The sequence below is a fragment of the Hemitrygon akajei genome, chromosome 13, assembly GCF_048418815.1.
Source record: "Hemitrygon akajei chromosome 13, sHemAka1.3, whole genome shotgun sequence".
NCBI classification, from domain to species: domain Eukaryota; kingdom Metazoa; phylum Chordata; class Chondrichthyes; order Myliobatiformes; family Dasyatidae; genus Hemitrygon; species Hemitrygon akajei.
In genome coordinates this window covers 88985002-89007831 of record NC_133136.1, presented here as the reverse complement: position 1 = coordinate 89007831, position 22830 = coordinate 88985002, and the positions used below count along the sequence as shown (strand labels likewise).

At 41.9% G+C, this 22830-nt stretch overlaps 1 protein-coding gene across 10 annotated transcripts in view; it reads left to right on the top strand.

Moving 5' to 3' along the window:
• The window catches only part of shroom3 (shroom family member 3), a 416299-nt gene extending 394352 nt beyond the window's left edge, over positions 1-21947 (top strand). For 9 of the 10 annotated variants that reach the window (XM_073065043.1, XM_073065045.1, XM_073065050.1 and 6 more), the window contains 7 exons: positions 3637-3731; positions 6116-6190; positions 7304-8110; positions 13425-13904; positions 15573-15729; positions 17807-18079; positions 19942-21947. In XM_073065043.1, the coding sequence (XP_072921144.1) occupies positions 3637-3731; positions 6116-6190; positions 7304-8110; positions 13425-13904; positions 15573-15729; positions 17807-18079; positions 19942-20280 (2226 nt within the window). In that variant the 3' untranslated portion in view covers positions 20281-21947. The remainder of the gene's footprint in view (positions 1-3636; positions 3732-6115; positions 6191-7303; positions 8111-13424; positions 13905-15572; positions 15730-17806; positions 18080-19941) is intronic. The other variant, XM_073065053.1, reaches the window with a different exon arrangement.
• The last annotated feature ends 883 nt before the right edge of the window (positions 21948-22830 follow it).

The window sequence follows — 22830 nt, the reverse complement described above, 5'->3', positions numbered from 1 at the left end:
AGGTTAAAGAAAAATTCAGGTCTTGAGGAAACATATGTGCTTGACAGTTTTAAAGATAATCATAAGAAAATCTGCATGACTCCAAATAAATCTCAATAGTTAGAATACCAGACTATTGGCTTTCAGGAAATCCTTTGTAATCCCAAACGACCCATTACTTGCATCCTCTCATTATGGGTTTTTATCTGTCTGTGTCGATGAATAGCACCAGTATTTATCAGTCTTTAGTGTCAGTCATCATGTTGCTCTGGTTTTCATGACACTATTATAATTGAGGTATTATTCTGAGATTCCTTCTGAAAGAGGTGGCTGGAGAGACTGTGGAGGCATTAGTAGTGATCTTTCAAGAATCACTAGATTCTGGTATGGTTCAAGAGGACTGGAAAATTGCAAATGTCACTCAACTCTTTAAGAAGGGAGGGAGGCAAAAGAAGGAAATTTGTTAGTCTAATCAAATGATCAAATCGGCTAAAGTTAGTCTGGTTTCCTTGAGGGGAAATCTTGCCTGACAAATCCGTTAGAATTCTTTGAGGAAATAACAGACAGGATTGACAAAGGAGAGTCAGTGGATATTGTTTACTTGGATTTTCAGAAAGCCTTTGACAAGGTGTTGCATATGAGACTGCTCAACAAGGGTCCACGGTATTACAGGAGAAATACTAGCACGGATAGAAGATTGGCTGACTGGCAGCAGGCAAGCAGTGCGAGTAAAGGGAGACTTTTCTGATTGGCTGCCAGTGACTAGTGGTGTTCCGCAGGGGTTGTTGTTGGGATCGTTTTTTTTTAGCATTATATGTCCATCATTTGAAGGATGGAGTTGATGTCTTTGTAGCCAAGTTTGTGAACCATACAAAGACTGACAGCTGTGTCTTTCGGTATATTTAAAGCAGAGGTTGATATGCTCTTGATTAATAAGAGTGTCAAATGTATTGGGGGAAGGCAAGAGAATGGGGTTGGGAGGGATGATGAATCAGCCATGTTTGAATGGCGCAGACTAAATGGGCCGAATGGCCTACTTCTGGTCCTGTGTCTTATAGTTTCATGGTAGCCGCACATAGCATTGCTTCAGAATTGCAATGCTTGTTCAGTAGCTTGAAGAGATGTTTATTCAGTTGAGTTCAAACTCTGGTTAGATTTAGTATTAGCTGAGAACCGGCATAGCATTCCCAAAAGCAGAGAGATTAAAATGATATTTTAAAATACGTTCTTGGTAATATTAAAGTTTTGGAGTGTTTGAAAAGAATTTTGATTACACTGCAGGATCATCAAGGTGGTTTGCAGTGGCCTCCTTGAGATTCCTTTCTTCAAGCCATTAGAATTTAATCTGGCCAACTTCCTTCCTGAATACAATACATTCTGCAATCAATATAAATGATGTAATTGGACTGGTCACTAAACTACACAGAGTATAAAATTAGAGCTGATGACCGGATAATCTCTCAGCATGCACACATTTGCTGCCCTCATCTGCACCTTGTTTGTGAGTTGGAAAACGAAAATGCAAATGATCACTTTTAAATCAAAAACTCCCAGTCAAGGTAAAATGGTTTCAAATACCACTGTTTTTTATGGATAGTAAAAATCTTTTTTCTGAACATAAAAAAAATGTTTAACTGTTTTCCTGTGTGCTATAATTTTATAGCCAATTTGCTCTTTAATTTATGTTATGAATGTAGATTGTCAGCAGATTTCAGTAATTTTGTGCACTTGAGAGATGAAAAGAATTTTGTTTCCTAATGTGCACGGTCACAGTCTGTTGACAATCACAGCCTGGACAATTTCTCAAAGCAGCTTTTGGGTTCAGATTTTTTAACTTCATGGTTTATGATGAGGTAAAATTAGATCTGGGTACAAAGTAGTATGTTATTATTTCTTGCCAGAAAGTCAGTATATAAAAAAAAGAAAACATTGGGAAAATCTTTCCTATCAACTTTCCAGTGCATTGACTTGATTAGACAGGATATTTATTGACAAGAGGAAGGTAATTTATCCCATCCTGGTTTTCCCATATAGAATTATCCCACAGTCTGGAATTTCGAAAATGAAGTTAAGTGATTATATTTCTTTTCCCTGTTAATCTATCTGGAAGATCCTTACATATATTTAGCATGCCATGTGAAGAATTTTCTGACACCGTCTCCTGATCTTATAAGATTTATAAAATTATGAGGGGCATAGATAGAATAGGCAGGATCTTTTTCATAGAGCAGTGAGAGCAAAGTTTAAAGGCAATCCAAGAGGTAGGTTTTTCATACAAAAGGTGGTGAATATCTGGAACAGGTGACCAGAGGGGATGGCGGAGACAGACACAATCACAATATTTGAAAGGCGCTTGAGTAAGAACTTGGATAGGAAAGGTGTAGACAGCAGTATGGGCAGATGGCATTAGCATAGAGAGATACCAAACGTGGACCAAAAGTGTCTATTTCTATACCTTTCATCGCTACCGTATATTTTAAGATTTTTTTTCACATTTGCCTGTACCAAAGCATCCACATGCCTGATTTTCATATACATATACTAATGACTTGGACGTGGGTTATGGAGTAAAATTTCCAAATGTGTGAGTGATGGAAAGTTTCAAAATGTGGACTATAGTAACAGACTGCAAGAAGTTCAGTGGGCAGACAAGTGGCGTTATTAATTAACACACTTTGGCAGAAAGAATAAGGAGACAATTTTGACTAAATGGTGCAGCTTTAAAAGATGTGCAGGAACAGAGGAACCTGAGTTCATAGATTTTCCTCTACTAGCATAAAATTTTAAATCTGGAAGAGTATACCTACAACTGAAATGAAATGCGGCACTGACTCCCTGGGACATGGCAATAGTCATTTTGTTCCTACGGCCTGAAGTTCAGTTGGTCCATCAGTTGGTATTGCATCTAGATGAGGTGACGTGCTCACTCACTGAGGCCAGGGAGAATGCAGAAGGCAGTGACTGTTAGATGGCACAATGCAAATGTGTGTTTAGTCAGTGACTGGATAAAATCCATACAATATTCCCACCATCAAACCTCTCCCCTGCATCCATTGCTACCAAATATTCATTGACCCATTGTGACCAATATTCACTTCAACAGGATTACCTGAAATAATAAGTAAGAAGATTCTGCAGACACTGAAGATCCAGAGCAGCACACACAAAATGCTGAAGGTCAGGCAGCATCTATGGAGAGGAATGAGCCGCTGGCAATTCGGGCCGAGACCCTTCATCAGGATATCAGGTCCTTTCCTTAGATGCTGCCTGACCTGCTGAGTTCCTCCAGCATTTTGTGTGTGCTGTTCATTAGGTAAGACTGGTTCCAGGAAAGTTTAAGGTTCAAACCCAGCTCTGCTGAGTGTAGTCCATGTCCAGGGAATGACGGGTCAGCCGGATGAAATTCCTGCCCACGCTGACTCCTGATGGCGAAGAATACCTGTGTGCTACTGGCTGACAAACATTAGACTTGGCACTAAATAGTTCCTGTAGCCAAAACTGCTCTTTCTCTGTTACAGAAGTTAAAAAGGGGGAAATAATTTAAGAAAACTCTGTCTAGTTCAGTAGTCTATTGCATGGATTTGAAGATTCTGTTGCACCCATTTCCACATAATATTTCAGATTCTGGGCTGCAATGATCCTTTTCTTTCATTTCAGGATATTCTGAATGCAGTGAACAGGCCCCCAGGCTTCCCTGAAAAAGATCTAAATTCTTCCTCCAAAACGATGGGTGCTGATTGCACAAGCAACTGGTATGCTCTTTGAAAATTGTAAAATTGTTGGTCCATTGGAATCCATTCAGCAATGAAAGACTTGCATCACTTTTCCTAAACTTCCCTTTTTCCCCACCCATTCCCCCTTCCCCTTCTGTTAAAGGGGACTGTTTGGTTTAACATAATTGATGTTTGATGTTTTGACTATAAAGTCTAATTTTTATAATAGAGAATAAAGGCTCATACATTTTAGAAAGTTCAAAGTATATTTATTATCAAAGTAAAACCTTGAGATTCATCTCCTAACAGGCTGTCACAAAACAAAGTAACCCCACCCCCCAAAAAATCATAAAACAAGACCATCAAACACCCAATGTGAAGAAATCATGCAAGCAATTAGTGTTCTGAACTTAAGTCCACATAGACTGTCCTGTCCTCAGACACGTGGTTCAACACTGAGTGGAGTAACAAGCTGACCCTCGCCTCGGTCCCCAGTACCCTATCTGACCTGGTACGTATATCATCATCCAAAGCATCGGGTTCAATCACTTCGATTCGCTCTGGGGCCTGGACCCTCCACCTCAATTTGGCCTGTTCCAGACATTTCTGATTCAGCCCGGCACCTAAACCAGGTCTACCTTGCTCTTGGCCACGGGCCCACGGGCCCACCTTGGTTCTGCCACATCGAATTACCTCCAAGTCCAAAGGGAAATTACAGACTATTGTTTGAGATGATCGCTTACCAGAAAAAGGGTGATTAACAAGTATTTAGTTGTTTTCCTTGTTTCATTGGCCACCAGTGAGATTCAGCAGTGCCATCAGACCTTATAAAAGTATTAATGAGTCTTGTCCAAGCCAAAAGAGTGGTGTTAATTCTTCAAATATAGCAGTGATAAAGCTATACAACATGGAAACAAGGTCTTTGGCACAGTTTGTCCATGCCAATGCAAGCTGAGCTGGTCCCAATTGCCTATATGTATGGCCCAAATCCCCCTGTACTGTCCAAATGGCTTTGAACATATCCTGACAATAAACATCCAAAAACAATTGCTTTGGGAGAGAGATTGCATTAGGAGGAAGGAGTATAACATTTGATTAGAGCAGCAAATTACACCTTTGTGTTTTCACCACCAACAATGATGGGACGACCTACAGAGAGGAAATGGAAGAGCTAGAGGGCTGCTGCCAGGCAAACAACCTCTTCCTCAAAGTCAGCAAGACACAGGAGATGGTTATCGACTTCAGCAGAACACACACCCCTCTTTATATTGGCAGCACAGTGGTGGTAAGAGCGAGCAGTTTCAAACTCCTGGGAGAGCACATCTCACACAACCTCTCATGGTCCCAGAACACATCCTTCTCAATCAGGAAAGCTCACCAACACCTCTACTTTCTAAGGAGGCTGGACTATGCACATGTCATTTCCTCAGATGCGCAGTAGAGAGCATCCTAACAAGCTGCATCATTGCGTGGTGTGGAAACTGCACTGCAGTGTAAAGGAAAGGTCTACAATTGTTACTCAAAGCTACTCATTGCATCGTCAACACCAGCCTATCCACCATCAAGATCGTAAATACAGAAAGGTGCCAGAAAAGAGCCAGGAACATCGTGGCATCCAACCCACCGTACTCATGAACTGTTTGTCCCCCTTCCATCAGGGAGGAGGCTACGTAGCATCCACACCAGGGCCACCAGACTGAAAAACAGTGACTTCCCCCAAGCTGTGAGGCTGATCAATACCTCCACCCACTAACCCACCACCACTAATTTAATGTTTCCTGTCAGTCACTCCTGTGCCTAGTGTCACTTTATAGACATACAATCAATCTGTGTATAGAAATGATCTTACCTATTTCTAGTTATTGTGCTTTTAATTATCATTATGTTTTTATGGTGATTTTGTCTCTGCTGCCGTGGATCCAGAGAAAAAAATATTTTGTTCTCCTTTACATTTACAAAATTAATCAATCTTGAATCTTGAAGGCATCTGAACTGTGCTTAGATTGTTGTCGTTTACACATTAGTGGTTTGTCTGCCCTGTTTGTGGCCTTTCATTGATTCTATTATGCTTCTTGTATTTATTGTGACTGCCGGCAGGAGAGTGAACCTCAGGGTTGTTAATGGTACTTCGATAATATACTTACTTTGATTTGAGTAAAGCTGACCCAGTGTGATCCAGTCCACTGGAGACTGCAAAGCTCTTGTCCGTTAGCTATACAGGAGATGGATTCCGTTGCCAGGATTCCCCTCTGCTCCACTGCTCCTGCTGTGTAATAGCCTTTTGATTAAAATGTCTTCCGATAATAGAGCACTGTAGAGGAGAACTTCAGGGTGCTCTTTCCCAGCAATCCTGCAGGGCTCCCTGGAGCAGAGAATAAATGGGACAATCTGAAGTAATTCAGGAATGAACATTTGTTTTGCAGGGCTCCATTGGCTCCTGGGTCAAGAGTACAAGTATCTAGACCACAACAGCCTGTCCAGACAGCATCTCAAGACAGGTATGAGAAAGAGCAGTTGAAATTGGGAAGCTTCTTTGTAAAAGTTGTCTCTCTGTTCGATTTTCATTTCTCCTTTTTCTTTTACTCTCTCTTAAAGCCATTATCCTTGCAGGAATGTAAAGGCATGTTTTGTTCAGTTCTTCATTTGCTCTTCATGTGCAATCTCGCCAGTGAGGCCAGCTGAACAGTCCAATTGAATCGTAACAACATGGTGGGGTGGGGGTTGGACTCACCATGATGTGTTGAACACAGGAAGCTCCATATTGAGCATTACTGTGAAAAGAACACTTGGCAGGACAAACAAAGAGCCAGGAGTGAATCTAAAATAATGAGGATCAGATAAATTGGGTGTTAACACAAAATGAAAATATTTTTGAGGTCGGAAAGAAATCTAGAGACTTAAAAATTGTAAGTATATAATTCCTCCAATGGAGGATAAAACTAGTTAAAGCCATAACAAAGGCCATTACAGGTTTTATCATAGAGCACTGGAGTTCAAGACCAAAGAGATTAGACTAATTCCATGCTGTGTGCATATTAAGGACTTTACAGCATTGAAAGTGTGCACAAGGATAATGGCAGGCTTGGGAATGGTTTAAAAAAAGAGATGTGGAGGTTCAGGGCCATTTCCAGTAGAACACAGTTTAAATGGGGACATCAAGTAAGGAAGGGCTTTTGTTTCTTGTATATGGAATTACTGTTCTGCTTATGGAGCCCATGCAAAATAAATTTGTCCTCCATTATATGCATTCAATGTGCATTGAAATAAGCAGAGACAACGCACAGATGTGGCTGTATCGCGTTCTGGTGTAGGCAATAGAGGATGAGCCTTTAAAGAGTTAATTATTTAAAATTACTTTTAGGAAAATGGGAAGGTAAGTAAATTAATTTAATGTTGAGGTATGCTAAAAGAGGTTAAAGAAGCAAAAGGGAGTTATTTGAAGCCATAACAAACACATGGATGATATGACAGAGAAAGGCACAAGATTAATTTTGAATTCTGCCAGCAAAGTGCCGGACATGATAGCAAGTGGAAGTAAGTGACATGTGAAGGACAATGCAAGCTCACCTGTCAGAGAGTGACATTTAACTAATCTACATTTACATTTAAAGGTCTTTTCACAGTGATGGCCGAAGCAGATTCATGGGACCATCTCTGTCCACCAGCTACGACAATGAATTGAATCCCCTTGCTGTGAACAAGCTGCCCATTCGAAATGAGAGGCAGATGTCACTGGAGAGTTACAGGTCCAACAGCACTTCCTGTCTCAGGCAGCTGTCAAACAGGGGGCAGTTCAATTATCGGCCTGCATCGGAAACCCTAGTGCCTGACAAAGCAACTTCAGAACACTACAGCCAATCCATCCCCGGTGGGCAAGAATACAAGAACCACAAACGTACTGCCTCAGATCATCAGGCTTATAGATACTACCTTCCAGAAGAAACTGGGGCTCCAGCTGCATTGAGGACAAAGCCAGTCCTACCACAGAGACCTCCACCACCAAAACTCAAGTGGATGACTTCAGTGAACGACGACTCAGCCAAAAGGGGCCCAGTTCCGACTGCTGGCTCAAATCACCACCAGCCTGAAAGGGATCAGTATCACGGCACAGGAAGTGACACCACTTGGGAGCCTGATCCCGCACCTGCTCGGCCGTCTTCCCCTCCATCCAGCTTGCACTCACTCTCTTTGTCAGAGTCACGCCTCCAGTCGTCCTCCTCGTACACCGACGAGGACGAGGTGTTCATCCACGACCTGGACCCCCAGCCGCTTCCGCCCCCGCCTCCCTCTCCACAGGATCCCAGAGCTGTCCCAGAGAACAGAGACAACAAGTTCCCACCCCTGCCTTCTCCAGTTGCTTTTAAAGATCAAAGGCCAGAGGCATTATTGAACTGGAATGATGAGCAAGCTGTGTCCAGGTAAGGAAGCTGAACCGTGATACTCTAGCCCAAGATTCACAGACTTTTTCCAAACACTGATTACAGTCCAATGAATTCTTTCCCTCTGATATATCCAATTAACAGCATCCTATTTATATTTGAGCCTACGTTACTTTAGATGTTATTTTGTTCAGTGTAAGTTACTTACAGTGTTGCATTACAGTGTTGTAATAGATGGGCTCTCGGTATGTTCAGATTGAGGCTGTTACTCCCTGCTCTGGGCATTGTGTACCCGTTAGGAATCATCTCAAGAAGGAATCTGCATTGTTGCTTAGATTTTTAGCAGGTACTTACCATGGTAACAGTATCACAGGTAATTGAGGATGAGCAAGGTGGGGGGAGGGGAATGTGAAGGTGGGAGATAAACAAGCCGGATACGGGGGAAGTAAAGGAGAGGAGAGTGGGGACCATCAAGGAGAGGTGAACAACCTTCTGAACCAGATACAGTGGGGGTGGGTGGGGAGCCTGTGTGCGACCCGGATGATGGAGCCAGGAGGTGGAAAGGGATGAAGATGAGGGAAGTGGGGCTGGGAAAGGGGACCAAGAGTTGAGGACCAGAGGATGAGAAGTAGAGGAAAAGGGGAGGAAAAAGGCAAAGGGTTACCCAAAATTGGAAAAGTCAATATTCATGTAGACTACCGATGTGTAACATGAAGTGTTGCTCCTCCAATTTGTGTTGGGCTTCATCCTGGTGGAAGAGAAGGCCATGGACGGACAGGTCTGTGTGGGAATGCGAAGTGCAATTGAAATGGTTTGCATCTAGGATCCCAGGATGAAGGCGGCGGACCTGTGAGTCTGCGCTTGATCTCACCGGTGTAGAGGTGGCCACGTTGTGAGCACCGAATGCAGCAGGTGAGGTTGGAGGGGGTGCATTCTGCCTCACTGGAAGGACTGTTCAGATCTCTGGATGGTGGTGAGGGAGGAGCTGCATCTCCTGCAAGGGCAGGGTGAAATGCTTGGGGTCATAGTAAGGTGAAGTGCCAGGGGTCATGGCAGGGTGAAATGCTTGGGGTCATAGCAAGGTGAAGTGCCAGGGGTCATGGCAGGGTGAAATGCCTAGGGTCATGGAAGGGTGAAGTGCCCAGGGTCAGGGCAGGGTGAAATGCCTGGGGTCATGGAAGGGTGAAGTGCCCGGGGTCAGGGCAGGGTGATCAGGGAGGGAGTGGTCCCTGTGGAAGGTGGAAAGGGATGGTGAGGAGGGCTGGTTTCTCGTTGCAGCTGGCAGAAATGACAAAGTATGGTATTCTGATGGTGGGGAAGGAGGTAAGATCAGAGAGCTCTTCTCACCCTCCTCTCTGGGAGGAGGCAGAAGGTTGAGGAACAGAGGAGATATAACATCAGGTTCGCATCAGCCACAGTAGAAGGGAAGCCACACTCCCCGGAAAAGGATGCCCCACAACAAAAAGCCTCATTGTGAAAGCAGATGGAGTGGAGACGGAGAAAAGAATGGGGAAGGTGTGGGGTTCAGGTAGCCATGGAAATTTGAAGTATACATTAGTGGTAGGTTTTCTCTTGAGACGGAGACAGAGAGATCTAGAAAAGGAAGTGAAGAGTCAGAAATGGTTCACCTGAATTTGGGAGCAAGGTGCAAGCTGGTGTGAAGGTGGTAAATTTGATGAGTTCTGTAGGGGTGCAGGAAGCAGCACCAATGCAGTCATCAGTGTAATGGAGGAAGAGTTGGCGAGTGATACCAGAAAAGGACTGGAATATGGACTGTTCCATGTAGACAGGCATAGCTGGAGCTCGTACAGGAGCCCATTTCTACACCTTTGATTTTTAGAAAGTGAGAAGAGAGTTGAACGAGAAGTTATTTAAGGTAAGAACAAGTTCAGATGTATGTGTGCATTGCTTGTCAAAACAAATTTAACCAAAATTTACAAAGGGAAGGACATTTTTTGAGTATAGCAATTAAACTACAGAAGGTGGGAGTTTAAGGATTTTGGGAATGGACTTTGTTTTCTAAAATCCTCTTTTGTTTCTCTAGTTGCCTGTTTTTATTAACTGGTTATTTTCAGCCTAGAGAGGATGTCATCTAGTTGGTAAATATGGTTTGACCAACACCTTATAACACCACACTATCCTTACTTTTATATTCTATTCCTCTTGAAATGAATGTCAACATTGCATTTTCCTTGCTTCAACTTGCTCAACCTTCCAGTTAAACTTTAGGCCAGGTGTTTCTAACCCGGGGTCACTTAATCACTTAATGGGAGGGGTCCATGGCGTAAAAAAGGTTAGGATATTTCACTTAATGGTAGCGGTCCATAGCTAGTAATACCATGGGCTCTTATTTTGCATTGTTTAATAGAATATCATTGCACAAATTTCATTAGAAGTAATTCCTTGTGAATTTGCAGTGGCCTCTTATGTTGAAACTGGTAGCCCGTGTTCTTAAGAGACAGTGGCATCTGGTCACTGCAGAACAGTTACAAGAAAACAGGTTTTTTTTGTCAGCTTGGCAATTTCCAAAGTAACTTTTAGGTGTTTCTCTAATTCCCATATGGAATCTTGTTATAACCAATTTGTGCTGTGTAATTCAGGTAACCTTACTTAATACTCAATGACACTATATTCAATTCCATTATGGAACCAGGCATTTTAGTAGAACTGCCTGCACTGGCGCTCCATGGATATGGAATATGTTCCTATTTAAAAGAAGAGGAAGGGAGCTCCTGGAAGAGCCTATGGGTGGTAGGAAAGGAAACTACTGCCAGCCCGAGGTGTCTTTGAACCGCACCAATGGCTCACTGGCAACCATTTGATCAGCAACATTAAAGTCCAATACTGAAGAGCAAAGAGAAGTCATACTGCCTGAGTCACAGGGAAGGGTTATTTATGACTTTGCTTGGGGCTGCCTCAATATTGAGGGAAAGTAGGACATGTCAGTCCATGAGGAAGAAGGGGATCTCATGGGAGGCTTTCGCAGGTTGAGGAAAGGAGAGTTTTGGCTCTGGTTTTGGGGAGAAATGAAGTCATGATGTTTTCAAAGGAGGGAATGACTGTGTATTTGACACTGAGGGCCACAGTGACAATGATGATCTGGGAATGAGGTAAAGGATGCAGGGATACATATTCCTGCATTCACTACATCAACTTCCATTGATATTCCCAAGAAAACTCAGTATTCCTTTTGGGCCCCTACTTTTACATTTCAACTGTACAGTGTACAGAAAGTAAGGAATTTAAACCATCTCTGATGAGTGCACAGAGGCAGTCATTTGTACCTGGGGAAGTACATCATCAATGCTTATAAAAGCAGTGAGAGTGGGTTCAGATCAGCTATTCTACGTTCACACTACAAGGACAGGTGTGATGTGTACATATTTCATTTGTCTCTGTCATTAAGAAAATAATTCAGTTCCTTCATACTTTTGATGGAGTTGTAGATGCTTAAAACCTAAATGTATAAGTATTCCCTTCAATAATTAGTGCCCTAATCGAAAATAAAATCAACAGAGAGTTGACGGTGGTGTTGGCTGGAACTGTCTGGACTGCATTTCTTTATTGACTGCATGGAGATTTGGTGCCACCTTGTGCTCAGCAGAGGTATTATGATCAGTTGTCTTCCGCAGCTAGAGATAGGGGCTAACCAGCCTCCTAGTTCCACACCACACACAAAGTGCTGAAGGAACTCAGCAGGTCAGGCAGCATCTATGGAAAAGAATAAACAGTCAACGTTTCAAGCCAAGACCCTTCATCAGGACTGGCAAATGCATCCAGAAAAACAGAGTTAAATATAGTAATGAATGAAATTTATTAATGGATTTGATGTGATCTGTTGGAGTACTAGACATATAGCTTCACAGATTGACTATTTCATCCATACCGCTCCTTCCAATATTCTCCTTGTGATTTGAAACACATTTTGTGTGCTGTCAGTTATTTGATAGCAGCTTTAGAAAAGGGCTGAAGGCAGGGCTGCATGTCTGCATTGGCACTTTGAGGGTTAAGTGAAGCAGAATGGGAGCATGATATCAGCATCTTTGGCTGTAAATTCCATGGTAAGAGGCAGTCCAAGTCCACAAAGAGGAATGCTGCCACCTTAATAAATCCTTAAGTAATCAGAAAGCTGTGTTAGCCCCTTGAAAATGGAGGAATATATCTGATAATTTCAAAGCAGATTCAATTTCACCCTCAACTGAGTTTAAACCTGGGTAAGGTATGGAATAACCCTTTGCAGGAAAGAATGCCAAGAAGAAACCCATTTGAAAATGGTTGGAATTGAAATTAATTATTGTTCTCATATCAGTGGAATCTATGTTCAAAAGCAGAGGTACAGAATGCATCTGTGATTGCTTTGCGAATGACCAATGATGAATTTCTACTCGGACATTAAAAGCTTTTGTATAGTTTATTACGCACGTGTCATTGTGCCTATAACTCCTATACAATGCCAGTTGTTGTAAGTTCTTAACAGAGAACTATTTTCTTTTAAGTATTTAACTCAATTAGTTCTGGATTGGTTTCAGTCCAGTACTGCAAATGGTAAGATTGGCTATTGGTCTACTTGTCCAGATATGGAACATTCCAGATATACATAATTCCTTCATTGGCTTCAACTCTAAATACAAAGCAGTAAATGTATATCGGTTTGAGTTTTCACCATGGTGTTATATCTGTTACTTGGAGTTAACCCCTATAACATGAGCAGAAAAATATTGCCTGTTGATGCCACATGTTCTTCTCCATCGATGTTGTGATCTCAGTGAGCTTGGTGTTGACAAAAATTATTTGAATAAAAGCACAAAGAGTTATACAACTTTTGACTCAGATCCAGTAGCAATCACTCATGCTGAGCAATGTTATAGAATGATAACACTATGGAATGCAATTAACTTCCAATTTATTCAGCCTAATAAAGTTCAGCATAATTCAAAGTACTTGATGTGTATAAAATGGGTGGAGATAATTTTCTGACGTGTGTTAAGATAAACAAATGCAGCTTCTAAATGGCTCGCCATCTTATTTATAGAACATGTTTTAACAATTTCAAAACACATCAATCATTCAGTTTCTTCTGTTAATTTGATTGAAGTAACCTGCAAAGTGTCAGGCCTTTGGGAAAAATGACAAACTGAATAATTCCTGAAAAGATGATAGGAAATTAGGCATATTAAATACAAACACAATTGTTGGTTCTGTAATTTCTTTAAGTGTTATTCATTGATGACAAACTTATCCAATCTAGTTCAGTGAGTTTTCACAATAGTACAGTAATACATCCTGGCTACTGCAATAGTTTATTTGGAATGTAGAGTGTATGCTCTTCAAATCTATTTGTCTCATTTCATAGGTTTTCAGTAAATGATTCCACCAAGGTCAAAGTAGCTGTGATAAATGGCGCAGTTAAGAATCTCCAAGCAATCCCACACTACAGTTGCTCTGCCCAGCACAACGACGACGTTGATCCATTGAGCACTCTTACGACCCGGGAGGAATCCAAGCATCACCAAAGCCAGAGGAGGGATGCCTCGTGTGTTCAAATGCAAAACACAGCCACAAGCCAGGAAAACTCGGATTGCAAATACGCTTCAGTGTCACTGGAAGTGAACGAGAAGTCGCCTGAGGACCTCAAGTCAGAGGAACTTGCCAAGCAGATCATTGGCGAAGATAAGTCTTTGGCAGAGATTTTAGATCCAGACTCGAATATGAAGACAACAATGGACCTGATGGAGGGCATTTTCCCCAGGGGCAGCACAGTGAGGCAGGAGGCCCAACACCGAAGGCCAAGGTTACAAGAGATGGCCAACAAATCTGCATCTCAGGAGGATGAGTAAGTTGTAAAGCTTGTCAAAGTGCAGAATCTGATGACTGGTACAACTGCTAAATATTTGCAATGTATTTACATCAATGCTATTTAATCATACACAAATTAAATATCGCATTTTCCCTCTGTCAGTGGAATCAAGGCATTGCTCTTTCCCAACACTGTGTAACAGAGAAGAACAAATTCCCCATTGTAAATGTTAGTATTAAGAGTGTCCACAGCGTTACCCATCCCTGTGGGCCAGTAAATTTTTCTGAATCTGACCGATATGGAGATACTAAACATGCCTAAAAATTAAATTTGTTTGCAGCAGGTATTGCACTAGCTTCTGCAGGGGCATGACGGCCAGGAGCAACTGGTTGAGACTGGTGGGTTCGATGAGTGAACAAAGAACGGTGGACGAGAGCTGGGTTTAAATAGGCTGCAGGTGATGAGTTGCAGAACAAGTGACCGGTGACTCCTGTTAGCTGGGGGGAGACTGGGAGGTGCCTGCCTGTGTACGCCTGACAGCTTCTGTCTCATGCGTCAGTGGATTACAGAAGCAGCAGTTGTTGCTGAACTCTGTTCTTTGACAAGGATGTGTGTAATCTTCACCAAAGCAATGGCACAGAGGCATTGATGGAAATTTAACCTTTTATCGTCAATTCTCATCATTAATATTGAAAGTAACCGCCTCTTGGCCAAAGTTTAACTGAGTTTTTAATGGTGTTAAGCCATAATTATTATTGGACAATCTGAGAAAATTACATGTGAGAAGAGCAAACTCTATGGATTCTAGATATTCAACACTCTTATAAACACTTAAGGTATTTCTGCTACCACCCTTGGGGCTCAAAATGCAAATTATTCTACTTTTAACAATCACATTTAAAATTCACATCTTCCTACATTTATCACCAGCTGTTAGCTTGTATAGTGAGGCAAATGGGTGGCAGTCACATTAATAATGAGGAGAAACTGGCCTGTGAGGAAGAGGAAATGTATCAGTTCCTGAAACTGCATCACTGAAGCAAAGTGTAGTTTGCTTACCCTCCTGATAACAATATGCATGTACAATTAAAATTAATATAAGTATTACTTCTGATTTTCAACCAGTATTTCTTAAATACCATATCTACAAAGCTATCATTATCACCACTTCTTTAAATTCATCAATACAAGAGAAGAGAAGACTGTAAATCATTAAAATGTAGAATCAGTAATCGTCTAATAAGATACTGACGGTTTACCATGTGTGACGTAATTGACTGTGATGCCCCCAACGTAAAGGGAGAACATGCTTGCTTGTTCTCATCACCTGCCAAGAAGTACTCGAGTGTGTGACAAAATCATATTGGGTCAATACCCCAAAGGCAAACAACAATAACTGTATTCAGATCCAGACCATATAGAATCAAAACACATATAGCATGCAAATGGCCAATCGTACCTTTGTCCTGAGTAAAGTTACCAGTTGACAGAGAACCTATACCTTGGAATAAATTGGTCCTTTATCAAAGAGTAGAACAGGGAAAAAATAAGGTTTGGAAATATTGTTCTTCCAGTGTCCAATTAAAATATGTTCTGTTTGGTTAAAAATGTCTCTTCAAGCGGTTTCTAATTAAACTGCAACCTTTGTTTAATTTTTTTCATTACTTTTTGTATTTGTATGTAATGACTACATTTCCTTCATAGGAAAGGGGAGAAGGAGAGGGGAGCAGCGTCAGCACATTGTCCAACCTACTACAGCACGTCGGCCCAGAAAGCAGAGCTGATGAATAAAATCAGGGACATGCATGGAAACAATGCTGAAGATGAGAAGGAAGAAGTGCTGGACATCAATGAGAAAAAGGTGCTGGAATTTCAGAGCTGTGTCAGGGAAAATAAACAAAGCTTGGTTGGTTGCTCATGTCCACAGCCCAGGAGCTGACTACATTAACCAATTCAAACCTTCAATCCTTCCCCGCCAAAAGACAAAATCAGTACGACACAACAGGAGGCCCTTTGGCCTATCGAGTTTGTGCTAGTTCTTTGTAGAATAATACAGCTACTTGTATTCCTCTGTTCTTTCCCCATTGCCCTGCAATTCTTTAATGTTACGTTCTTCTCCGCACCTTGTGGCACATTGGGCGGCAACATTCATGTTTCTTTAGCATTTTGTCTGTCGGTTTTTTAACAAGGCCCAGTTGCTAGCTCGACACTCAACCCGACACGATGGAAAGCGTGCAAGGAGCCGGCTGGATTCGAACCTGGGACCACTTGCCTCAAAGTCCGGTGCTGATGCCACAACACCTCTGGCTGGCTACAGTTCTTCAATAATCTTCAAATATTGATCTATCTCCTTTTTGAAAGCCTTTGACTGAAGCTGCCAGGTTGAATCCAGCACCATTTCAGTCAGTGTTATTTCAGATCTCTGTGTGTAGGGGAATAAAGAGTCCACTCTCACACCACCTCTGCATCTTTTGGTGTCCCCTGCTCCTTGTGACTTAATTCCTCCGCCATGTGAGAGCAGCTTTGTTCCACTTACCCTTTCTAAATTTGTCATGATCTGAACCCAATATCTGGCCACACTGCAGATAAATATCCAGTAAAAAAAAAATCAGTAGTAAGGCTGGCACAGGAAGAATGTAAAAGCTTTCGAGAGAGAAGAATAAATAAATATGTATTGGCTGCATTGCATTTTTTGCCCCTTCATTTTGAATTGGTCAACGAGAAAAATTTTCAGAACTATTGTATTTTCCAAAACTATTATATTTTCCTTAGTAACATGCAGAATTTCAGGCACACTATAGTGGAATAAGCAACATTTTGACTGGGTTGTGTTTGGTCCATTTTCACTGACTTCCTCTATATTGTAGATTATACAATAATTGCTAAGTACAGGCTGGGGTGGAAGGTGTATCCTCACACAACCACCAAGTCATTGTATCCTTTGAATATTTTGCATTATTGTAAACCATTCAGCATAGTCATTTATGCCCCTTATATCAGAAAGTTATGTGGAAATGAATCATTCATTGCGTCAGGCTCATTTCACACGGCAGTGACTATCCCGAGCACCCCCATAACAACTGCTTCAAGAGTCTGGAGCAGAGTTCAGCTTCCGCCTTTCTGATTGATCTGAATGCTGTAAGAAATATGGTGAAGCCAAATCCTGCAAGATTTGCAGAACACGTAGAAAGGTTTGGCTTCAATATATTTTCAATGCATATAGAGTAGGGTATCCCACTCTGGGGTCCATGGACTCCTCAGATAATGGTAAGGCTCCACGGCATGGGAAAGGTTGGGAACCCTGGATATTGTAAAGCCTTCTCTTAGTCAAACCAGCTGCTTGCAGTCAGGAACAAAACAAATGCCCCTTCATCAGTGTTTCTGCAATAGCACATCTCATTCAGTTTGCAGTTCTACTGCTGAAATAAGATTGCATATGATTACCTTGTAGTGTGAAAGGACCGACTTTGTCCATTGTGACTCTGGTCAACATAAAACCAACATATGATAGAATGATACATCTTGCGATGCACGCGGACACATCAGCAGCGACGTAACCAGGGGTCTCAGGGTGTTTTAGGTCTTTCAACATCAGACACCCTCGTCTGGGTTACCCAGCCGGTCTGACTGGTGTCTGCCCGGGATCACTCCTCCTGACCCACAGCCATCTTGAGGCTCGCTCTGCTGCCTCTATGGTGCTCCCGCCGGTTTTCCTCTTCTGGGCTTTTGAGATGCCCATCTGTCTGTCGGCTCGGCAGTGAGATTGACAAGCAAACCCTCTGCAGCCTGCTTCTGTGGGCATAAAATATGTAGTAATTGCACAAAAATATTCACAATTAGTTAAGTTTTTTGAGCATTTAAAAAATGGTTTCAGAAGGCAGGTAATGGCTTCCAATTTTCTTTCAGTAGCCTAATTCTGTTTTCTTTTTGCTTGGTAGACTGAACTAATAGAAAGCATAACACGGAAAATTCAGACCCTGCGAGAAGCAAAGGAGAGCCTTGCAAGCGACATTAAACTGAATGGTGCTCTTGGTGACGAAGTAGAGACCATCATTAAAGACTTGTGCAAGTCCAACGAATTTGAGAAGTACAAAATGTTCATTGGCGACTTGGATAAGGTCGTGAACTTGCTGCTTTCCCTCTCTGGTCGTTTGGCACGAGTGGAAAACGTCTTAAAGACTCTGGATGAAAACGCAAACACTGAGGAACGTGTACGTAATCTGATTGTTTAACTCTTGTGGTAAAATCCACAGAGAGAATTTTAGTTGTTTGATCAAGAGCAGTCAGGTATTAGAGGATTAAAGTGCAATGTATTTCTGGCTTGGGTTTGCCGTTTAAACATAGTTGTTTAAGTGACTGTGATATTCGTCAATAGATGCTTCATCTGAGGGTTGAAGGTAAAAGCAGCAGCTAACATTTTACTGACCAGACACACTGCATTTAATTCTTGATTCATTTGAACTTGAACGGGGCTATCAGCCTTAGTAAGACAACAGTCATTCGTAATGGAAGGGCGTTAATCATGAGTGTTGGTATAATGTCGGGGTAAAATGTAAGAATACCAGACGCTCTCTACTTCTCTGCCTTTTCCTTGTTTGACAGGCTGTAGAGCCCTGACGAATAATATTTTCCCTTGTCTGCCATACTTTACCCCAGTGACAGAGCGGTACATCTAGTAGAGCAGCTGCCTCATAGCCTCAGTGGGCCGAATTCATTCATGTTCTTGGGGGCTTTCTGCATGGACTTCCCACTTTCTCTTTCTAACGTGTAGGTTTCCTCTGGGTCTCTGCTTCTTTCCCACTTCCCAAACACGTGCAGGTTGTTAAGATTCATTTGGCGCCTGTAAATTGCCTGAGTGTGCAGGCTGGGAGAGTGATGGGTGTACCCTCAGTGGGCTGGCTGGCCTGTGACCATGTCGTATCTCTCAGTGACTCCTTGTCCACCCCAGCCCTGCGAAACTGGCTAATTCTTCACAAACCTGAATCCTTCCTGAGCTGAGGGCTTCAGCTCCCACTAGTGCTGTATATTAAGGCACCAACAATGAATTTTAATGTGGTTTCTCAGTTTTAAAAAACCCACCAGGGTGCTCCTGAGCGAGCTACTTTAACCACCCTCAATAAAGCGAACGAAAAAGCACCTTCTCATGATACAAAATGGTGGACCAGTCAGCTCTTTCATTTATTAGGAAATGCCTGGGTGTTAGTGACCCTCAGTACAATGGGTAAAATGGTGGCTTAAACTGATGAGACATGTCAGAAACCACTAAGTCACCACAAGTAGCATCTGTGAAGGCAAAAGGATGGTCGATGTTTTGGGTTGAGACCTTATATCGGGACTGAGTTCTTGCAAGGGTTTATTTTTGCTCCAGATTCCAGCATCTGTGATCCCTTGTGTCTCTATTAATGTCAGCTTTGAGGGCCAATTTTTGTAAGGATAAAGGTTATGGAGCAAAGAATAAGAGAGTTAGAGCATTTGTTTCCCAGAGCAATGACACATGCAGTAAAGCTAGTCTCAACACCCATAACTTCTGAGTGGTTCGCACAACACTTTACAGTACAGGCGACCCGGGTTCAATTCCTGCCACTGCCTGTAAGAAGTTAGAATGTTCTTCCTGAGACCGCCTGGGTTTCCTCCAGGTGCTCCAAAAGATGTACCGATTGGTAGGTTAATTGGTCACAGTAAGTTGTCCCATGGTGGGCTAGGATTAAATCGGGGGATGCAGGGCAGCACAGCTTGAAGGGCTGGAAGGGTCTGTTCCACGATGTATCTCGTAAGTAAATAAACAACTTAACTGAGCCTAGCTTACTTTTTCTATATTATCAACCAGTGACATTGAAAGTGAGACGCTGTCTGTTGAGCAAAGTGTTGGGACTATTCTTAACATCCTCTCATGGCCACTTGCAACAGAACAGTGACCAAATGGATGGCCTAATAGAAGTCAAAAAGTTCCAAAGATTTTAGTCACAGCAAATAGAAAGGGGAGAAAATTAGAGAAGAGGGACTAATTTTTCAAAAATCCTCGTTTTGGGCATCTCAGTGTTGAAACTCTAATCGCATGTCTCTAATGTTTCAGAATATGTTGAATGAAAAGCGAAGGCTTCTGGCCAGCCAGCACGAGGATGCAAAGGAGCTGAAGGAGAACCTGGATCGCAGGGCAGGGGTGGTTCTGGATATCCTGGAGAACTACTTGACGGCAGAACAACTTGAAGACTACCAGCACTTTGTGAAGATGAAGGCGGCCCTGCTGATGGAGCAGCGGGAGCTGGATGACAAGATCAAGCTGGGCGAGGAGCAGCTGAGGTGTTTGTTGGAAAGCCTGCCTGCTGATTTTGTGTCACAAAGGACAGCTCCCTCACCCATCAGCCACTCCCAGCCTAGCACCTCACTGCAAAAATTTACCTCTTCCCTTTAAACTGAAAACAAGGGGTCTTTATCAGGTTTTCACAGTGTACACACAATAAGCAAGGGTATCAAAGACAGCATATTTAAAGTGCTATCAGAGACCGTTATTTTAAAGAAGCCAATGGTTTGGACAGAAGATACTCCTTGTGGGAACTCAACTACACGCCAATCTGCAACAGCACTACACTTGAAAATTCCCAGGAAGAGAGGGAGAGAAGGAACTTTTTTAAAAAAAGTGACATTTGAAATACATTTTTTACAGGACCCTATGAAGGAATACAGCAGAGCAAAAGGTCTCTGCAGAAAAGATATTTTAAGAGCAATAAGAAAACTTTTTGTAGCCTTGCCAATAACATCAGAGAATTACTACTATTTATAATTTTGAAGTATAAGATTCTGTACAGACACTAACCTTTCATGGTTCTACTCTATTGTGTAGGGGAAAAGTCTAATTTTGTAAGAAAATTAACTCTTGGAGAGAAACACAACCAGTATCACAAGAAGAGACTTTTTGTTTTTCTGTTAACAATGAAGGACTTAGAATCACCTGGAACAGAGAAGGTCCAACAATCATTGCTGAACTGTACACTGACAGATGAACACTTCTTTCAAAATAACTTCAATTGTTGATGTGTTTCGATTTATTTTAATTCAAGCCAAATTGGCAGTAACTTACACTTTTCAAAATGATATTGGTAAACAAAAGGAATTTATACATATGCATTTTGTCCTGATATCTGATGATTAGTTATGACCCCAGAAGCTGGTTATCTTCCTTCTGTATGGCTGATAGAGATTATTGACCTCTGAAGATCATGCGACATGGCTCGTCATAGCAGGAAGGCGCAAATCCTTCAGTTCTCCCATTATTTATACCAAGGTCAGACTAAACTTAGACAGTCAGCGTCTGCGGAAAATGGAATACTGACGTGTTTCTTAAGTGTGCTCTGTGAATAGAGCAAGTTATAATTAGCACAACGTAAACCGAAGCTCACCTGTTCTCAAAGAGTTCCCATCTCTGTCTGCATAATGTGATGTCAATTGTAGTGTTGGAAAATCAGTTTACAGAGCAGACGTGCACAGCTCCACCCACAGAGCCCTATTTATGTGGGATTGCTAATGCATTGCATCACTTGGGTAAAACCTGAAACTTTTAACATGTATTCCCTTTTAAAATGTTCTGATTTCTCAATATACTGGACTGTATGTATGCCACTGTACCAAATACTAACTTTGTGAAGAGCAGACCATGAGTGGAAGATGTGTGGGGAATGTTCATCTTCCAGTTGTTATCAGGTCCAGATTTACCTGTTTTAAGCTTTGTTGCTACATCTGACGAAATGTGTTTTTTTTTGGTAATGAATAATTGCTCATGCTCGATTGCAGTGCCAACTTTTTTGTTATTCAGTGGGCAGTGTTCGATCACAACTTGGCTATGGTCACAGCTGTGCTTATTCAATACATTTTCTATAGCCACTCTGAGTCTTTTCCGGGTAGTGATGTGAAATACATTGCATGGCTTCTCACAAATCACCCAGTAGTACAGTATGTGAAATAAATTAATTGCCGTTCTTCTCACAATTTTAAATGTTCTTGAGCTTTGGTCTCAGTCAGAAATCATGACATTGAAGCTTGCAAACCACTTACAGCTGCAGACAATAAAAATGATGAGTGTCATCACTTGCCTGTGCGTTTTGTTTTCTGCATTGATAACTGTGGTCTTACAATCTGTGGCCCAATCTAAAGGTAATACCAAGATGAGTTGAGGTACAGATAGATTTGCTGAGGCTAGCAGTCTGCAGAAGGATTTGGGCAAGTTGGGAGAGAGGGCAAAATAGTGGCAGATAAAATACAGCATAGGAAAGTGTAGGGCTATACACCTTGGTAGGAAGAATAAAGCTTTAGACTATTTACTAAATCAGGAGAAAATTCAAAAGTTGGACGTGCAAAGGGATTTGGGAGTCCTAGTTCAGGATAACAAAGACAAATGCATTGTTGGCATTCATTTTGTCAGGACTAGAATATTAAAGCAAAGATATATTGCTAATACTCAGACCAGATTTGGAAAATTGTGAACAATTTTGAACCCCTTACCTGAGGAAGAATGTGCTGGTCCAGAGGAAGTTCACAGAATGATCCCGGAGATGAAAAGCTTAACATCTAAAAGGCATTGACATCTCTGGGCCTGTACTCGACAGAGTTCAGAAGAGTGAGAGTGAAGGTGAAACCTCATTAAAACCTATCAAATAGTAAAAGACCTGAATAGATTGGATGTGAAGAAGATATTTTCATTAGTACGAAAGGGCAGAGCCTCAAAATTAAGGGACGTCCCTTTAAAACTGAGATAAGGATTTTCTTCAGAGGGTGGTGAAGCTATGGAATTTGTTGCCACACAGCTTTTGGAGACCAAGTTATTGGGTATCATGAAGTCAGACCTAGGTGAGATGTGCGTTAAGCACTTCAGCTTGGCCTAATTCCACGATTCATTTCACATTGTTAAAGATGCATACAGATTATCGTCATCATTCGCCTACTCTGTAAACGTTTGTGTATAAACCAC